Source organism: Chrysochloris asiatica, unplaced genomic scaffold (genome assembly GCF_000296735.1).
Source record: "Chrysochloris asiatica unplaced genomic scaffold, ChrAsi1.0 scaffold00131, whole genome shotgun sequence".
In the NCBI taxonomy this organism is placed as follows: Eukaryota; Metazoa; Chordata; class Mammalia; order Afrosoricida; family Chrysochloridae; genus Chrysochloris; species Chrysochloris asiatica.
In genome coordinates this window covers 8588671-8595177 of record NW_006408649.1, presented here as the reverse complement: position 1 = coordinate 8595177, position 6507 = coordinate 8588671, and the positions used below count along the sequence as shown (strand labels likewise).

The 6507-nt window shown below is 43.5% G+C and overlaps 1 protein-coding gene across 2 annotated transcripts in view; it reads left to right on the top strand.

Moving 5' to 3' along the window:
• The first annotated feature begins 2079 nt into the window (after positions 1–2079).
• The window catches only part of ATP6V1C2 (ATPase, H+ transporting, lysosomal 42kDa, V1 subunit C2), a 111786-nt gene continuing 107358 nt past the window's right edge, over positions 2080–6507 (top strand). The window contains exons 1-2 of one of the 2 annotated variants that reach the window (XM_006869460.1): positions 2080–2234; positions 4219–4286. In XM_006869460.1, coding sequence (XP_006869522.1) covers positions 2106–2234; positions 4219–4286 — 197 coding nt within the window. In that variant the 5' untranslated portion in view covers positions 2080–2105. The remainder of the gene's footprint in view (positions 2235–4218; positions 4287–6507) is intronic. The other variant, XM_006869459.1, reaches the window with a different exon arrangement.

The window sequence follows — 6507 nt, the reverse complement described above, 5'->3', positions numbered from 1 at the left end:
CAGTGGGGAATTTCTTTGTCAACCAGTGACATCACTACAAGAAAAGATTTGTTAATCTACCGAAGTGTGTGTTCCACAACACTCGGAAACCTGTTGCATTCCTTTCCAAGGTTCAGCCATCTGTCTTCTGGCATTGGACTTGGAAACACTTGGAGCAGGTGATCTCCCCGCACCTAGTCCATAAAGGGGAAGGAGGGGAGTGGAGGGAGCCAAGGAGAAAGAGCCTAGGAGATGGTGGTTGTGGTGGGGTGGTGGGGTGGTGGTCCCACACCCAGAATTCGTTCCCTCTTTCTGCCTCACTTTAGTTGTCTTCGCGTGTTGTTAAACTTTGCTAAATGGCGGGGCTGTCTTATGTTCCCCAGGACTCCTAGAGTCCATCCCATGCTTGTTGGGGCTCAGGAAATCTTTGCCAAAAGTTTAGGTGAAAGCGTAGCTCTTTCTCACACTATTCCTTAGGGTGTCCTCAGCGTCTGTCCCTCATCTCTGCGAAGACGCGGTCGCCGCAACTTCCCTGCCTCAGGACCCTAGGCTGTTCCAGCCTTCGGCTGGGGCGGGTGCGAGGCGAGAGGCGCGCGATGCCCGCGAGGCCCGGTATGCAAATATCCGGCCGGGGGGGGGGGGCAGTCCCGCCGCCTCCCTCCCGGCTCCGGGATAAAATGACTGGGCGGAGCGCGCGGCCGCCCAAGTAGCCGCTGCCTCCCGGGAGCCGGCCGTGCGCTCCGGCACTGCGCCCCTCCACCGCCTGCGCCGCCCGCGGAGGCAGCGTGCCCCGCTCCTTCGAGAGTCCCTGGCACGGCTCAGCACAGCCTGAGCCCTGCACCAACCTTGGTCCGCGCCCGGTCGGCTCCGGGTAAGGACTGGAAGCGAATCGGGGTGTGCGTTTGGCTGGGGGAAGGGGGAAGGAAAGGGAGGAGGCGTACCGAGACCGCAACGAAAGCAACTTGCATCTCCTTTCGGGCCGGCTTAGCCTGACGCTGAGAGGCGCCTTCGTGATCGAACTGTCTCAGTGGGAACGTGGGAACTTGTCACACACCCGAACCAGTGCTTCAGCTCGTTCTACCTGACGCCTGGCTGATGCCATTTCCCCAGGTGCTCAGAAAGGGCAGTTTGTCCCCAGGCCACCAGCAGTCCTGATCTAAAGAAACTGTGTTTGGTATGCACAGGATTAGAAGGCATTTAGATTGTTTTGGAGTAAAGTGCGATTGGAGTCAAAAGATTCCATAATGGGTCTCTTTCTGTTAAGAGGTTATTATACTGTTTTTTGTTTTTCTCTTCCCTAGCCATCCAGAGACACTTTGGGGAGGCAATGGGAAGGAGAGAAGCCTAGAGGCTGAGATGAGAAAGGTGTGGGTGTGTATACGTTTGAATGAGCAGAGCAGGCCAGAGAAACTGGACAGAAAATATGTGCTAAGTCCAGATAGTTACCCAGCTCCCCAAAATGGATATACCTGATGTTGTGGGGAAAAGGACTTTAGTAGTCTTTTTAAAAGCAACAACAACAAAATCCTTATTTAAACACTAAGGAGCTCTTCTGAGGTCTGAAGTATACACTTTTAAAGCAAGCATCAGTCTCAAGGTTGGTAAGGATTTTGCAGCCTGTGTGCAGACCCCTTCCTTGTCTCACTCCTTCCTCCGCTTCCATCCATAATCCCAGAAGATGCAGTGTGGAAGGAAGAAAAACACTTTTCAAGAAGGTGTCCATGTCTATGTTATTAGTCCTTATTTTATGATGTCAGGTATAGGATTTTCACTGGGCTGGGGAGAATGAAATGAACGGGCATCCTACTTCTCTTCCTTCCTCTCTTCCTCAAAACCTGTCAGAACCACTTTAAGGATGGAGGGGACCTTTGTGAGTCTCCTCAATTTAGTGAAGGCCTGTGGTCTTCTCAAACTGAGATGAGCACAGGTGCCTTGAGCTTGTAGAACCCAAACTAGAAGGTCACAGAAGAAAAGAATGACAAAGTGACAGATCCTTGATAGGATTAAATTCTGAGGGAGGGAAGTGGTGAAAAGGTACAGTTGGTTTGTGCATTTGTCCTCATGATTCTTTTTGTGTATATTTGTGTTAGTTTTGGTCAGTCACTGGATAAAAGAAGACTGGAAACATGTCGGAATTTTGGCTAATTTCTGCCCCTGGTGATAAAGAAAATTTACAAGCTCTGGAGAGGATGAATACTGTAACTTCTAAGTCCAACCTGTCTTATAATACCAAATTTACTATTCCTGACTTTAAGGTAAAATTCCTGTGATGAGGATGGTGGTGGGTGGGGAGTGGGTTTGTTTGGGAAACTAAGGAGAAAGTATCAGGACAGGTGCAGAAACCCTGAAGACCAGCCTGGGATTGAGGAGGAATAAGAGGAGGTGATGGTCTAGATGGAATTTCACCACATGGCTCAATATTATTTGTGACATCAGTAGGCTTGGAGCTATAGTAAAGAATGAACAGAGGGAGAAGACTGTGGGTTTGTTGTTGTTGCTGTTAATTGCTGTTGAGTTGCATAGCCACTCTTTACAGGGTTTCTGCAGAGTGACTGGTGGGTTTGAGCCGCTGATGCAGTACTTATTGAACATTATTACCACACCAGGACTCCAAGATTGTGGGTAGCAGTGTTTAACGCATCAGAATGTGGAGGAGCATTGTATGTGTTGTCCTCAGTTTCTTCCTATTTTGTTTTTGACATCTAAAAAGACCCACGATATAGTTTAAGATGTGCAGACTTGGAAGGCTTCAGCCTCCAGTGTCCTCTTGGACAACTCAGTGGACAAGGGAGGAAACCCAGGATCCTTCTGAGTTTGCAGAGAAGAAGGGAGGGGATTTACTAGTAATTGTGTGGGTGGCAGAAAGAGGTCTGAGTAATGCAGGAGAGTCTGAGGGCTCTTGTAGTGGAGAACAAAGTTAAAATAAAACTAGCCCTAAAGAAGAGCAAAATATGTACAGTCTTCAAAAAGTGTGGCAATACTAGGCTCTGAAGTCATATCCTGCTGACTTTAAAGCCTGCCACTATCTCGGAAACCCTGTACAGGGTCGCTATGAGTCGGAACCGACTCCACGGCACTTAACAATAACAACAACTATCCAGGGACAGACAGAATGAAGGTTAGTAAATTTGTTGTTGTTATGTGCCGTGGTGTCAGTTCTGACTCATAGCGACCTTGTATTGAGTTTCCGAGGCTGTAAATCTTTACTGGAGCAGAACCTCATCTTTCTCCCGCGGAACAGCTGGTAGTTTTGAACTGCTGTCCCTGAGGTTTGTAGCCCAATTCGTAACCACTACGCTACCAGAGCTCATTGGTTAGTAAATTTAGCATCCTCTTATTGTTTACTACGTGTGAGAGACAGTGCTAGACTATAGGAGATACAAAGATATAAACAGGCCTGATTCCTGTCAAAAACTGGAGTCAAGTTCAGTCAAGTTGCTTGAAAAGAAGAAATTTCATTTATTAGTGACATCTGAGTCTCACAATCTCATTCTTACGTCAACATTTACCTTGACTTTTTCTTCTTTTTTAAATTGTAATGTGGTTGAAAGTATATGAAGCAAATAGATTTTACATTTAACAATTCATACATTTTTTTGAGTGTGAGTGTGTTTGTGCACCATTCATTGCAATCTAATTATATTTTAATGTCTGGGTGGTGATTGTTTACATGACAGCAAACTTCTGCCTTCTGACTCTGTGAATAGACTTTTTTATATGTGATTTCTAACATTGTAATAGCTTTCACATAAGAAATAGACCACTAAAAGTAATTTGAAAAGAAAAGACCTCAATAATGATAAAATAGAAAATTTTGCTCCCTTCTTTGATAAAATCATTGTCAATTCAGCAAAGAAGATTAGAAGAAGGGTTTAGTGGGAGAATCTTGGAGAACAAAGGCTTTAGAAATGCTAAACTCCTGTTTGTTTTATCTCTTCCTCAGTTATGAGGATTAATCATATGAATAACTGATTGCCATTCAAAGAGGAAGAAGAGCTGAGGCCAGACTATAACATAATAGGCACTCCTTCTTATGGTAGCTATAGGATAGTTTTCCATGTTGGCAAAAGAATATTCCAGAATCCACTAAGTATTCCCCACTGCCCAGTCTGACCACTGACCAAAGGCAACTAGCTCAAGATGAAAGTCACAGAATTCTTTGCATTATTGTTGAATTGGCAAGCCACACTTAACCTGCCTTAAGTGTATGTGTTTATAACTTCTTTATGATCTTTCTAGGTGGGGACCTTGGATTCCCTTGTTGGTCTCTCTGATGAGTTGGGGAAACTCGATACCTTTGCTGAAAGGTAAAATATTTCTTATTTACTACATACAAGTGCAAATTTTGACATTGTTGTCAGAGGACACAGTGTTCTTGCTTTGGCTGAACCACACTTGTCTAAACCAGGTCCTAGAAATCAGCTGAAAGAGGCCAGGTGGATCTGCCTGAGGGTGCCATGTCAGAAGGGGCAGTTGATGAGTAGGGGGACTTTTGCTAGGTAGGGGCTGCCTTCAAAATGAAGACAGCCAGGGTACAAGGTGCTGGAAAATGTACACAGTGAACTTTGAGTTTTCCCTTTGCCTGTTTTCCTTTCCTCTTCTTGCTTCCTGATTCCCCTTTTTTGAAGTAGGATTATCCATTTCTAAGTGAGCCTTCAGGAGATAGCCTACATAAAAAATAAAAGAAAGGAAAACAAAAAACAAACTCATTGCCATGGAGTCAGTTCCAACTCACGTCAGTCCCATGTGTTAATAGAGTAAACTATGAGTGTTTTTGTTAATGTCCCTTTGAGTGGGTTCCAGCTCACAGTGACCCTTTATAGGATTACTAAGGCTGTAAATCTTTAGGGGAGCAGAAAGCCTCATCTTTTTCCCTTGAGCTGCTGGTGAGTTTGAACTGCTGGTCCTGTGGTTAGCAGTCTAGTGCTTATTCTTCCATGCCACTAGTTCTTCCTGAATATATTCTTTAAAATAGTTTTATATAAATGATAGTATACACTCTGGTATGGTACTGTGGGCTAATGCGCTGGACTGAAAAGTCATTTGAACCACAAGGTCATTAGTTCAAGCTCATCAGCCACTCCTTGGAAACGCTATACAGGGTTGCTATGAGTTGGAAATGACTCAATGACACTTAACAACAACAACATATTCTCTGCACCTTGCTTTTTCACATAATAATACATCTTAGAGATGGTTTCATGTCAGTCCATAATTGCACATCCATTTTACCGTCTGCATTACCTTGGATGTTGTTGTTGTTGTTGTTTTAAGTGCTGTTGAGTTGGTGCCAACCCTGTATAGAGTTTCCAAGGAGCAGATGGTGAGCTTGAACTGGTGAGCTTGAACCGCCAACCTTGCAGTTCAGACGGCTCTGCAGTCTGGCGCATTAACCCACAACACTACACTAGGACTCCTTACCTTGGATGTTGTTGTTGTTGTTGTTAAGTGACATTGAGTCGGTTCTGACCTATAGTGACCCTGTATAGGGTTTCCGAGGAGCAGCTGGTGAGCTTGAACTGCCAACCTTGCAGTTCAAATGGCTTTGCAGTCTGGTGCATTAACCCACAGCGCCACATAAGGACTCAGTATGCCATAATTGATCTGACTTGTCATATGGGCGGATATTTAAGTTATTCTAGTCTTTTGCTATTGTTGTTAGCTGCCACCAGTCAGTTCTGACTCCTGGTGATCCTTTTTTCACTTCTGTGTTCACATATCAGAGTGGGATAATTACAAGTGAAGTTACTAGTTATCAACTCCAGACTTCCTGGAGCCTTGAGAGCTAGTTGAACCCCTGGAGCTATTGCCCTGAGACTATCTATAAAACCTTAGACCAGCAACATCCCCTGAAGTCTTTGAAAACCAAGAAATAATTTAGCTTAATTATTAAAAAATGTCTGCCTTAAGCACTGTGATATTTTGAGAAATATTTATATGGGATCAAATTGACAACAGCAACTTGAAAGATGAGATAGGAACCTTAGGGAGCAGCGAGTTTATGTGAATGGGGGAGAAACAATTCAGAAAAGGAGGGTGAGGATGGTTATACAATTCAAAGAATATCATCAGTATCACTGGATGGAACATACAGAAACCACAGACTGGTATGTGTTTTGCAGTGTATATTGTCAACAATAACAAAAACAAAATACCTTTTTTTTTTTTTTAAAGCAAAATTATTGGGCCAAAGAGCATATGTATACATGTAAAATTTTACTTATATGCCCAAATTACCCCTCAAAGAAATTGTTTTCTTTTATACTGCCACCAAAAATATTTGAGGATTTTAAGAATGTTAAAATCACATCTGCTTTTTTTTTTTTTTATTAAATGTTTTTATTTTGGATTGAGTGAAAGTTTACAGGGCACATCATCAGCTTCACATTCAACCATTCATATAGCGTGTTTCATTACATTGATTATTATCCCCACCATATATCATCAGTTTACACTGTTTCTCTCTATCCTCTTTAGCTTTTTTTTTTTTGGGTAGGGGGGAACTTGCCTTTTTGGAATTTACAGTCT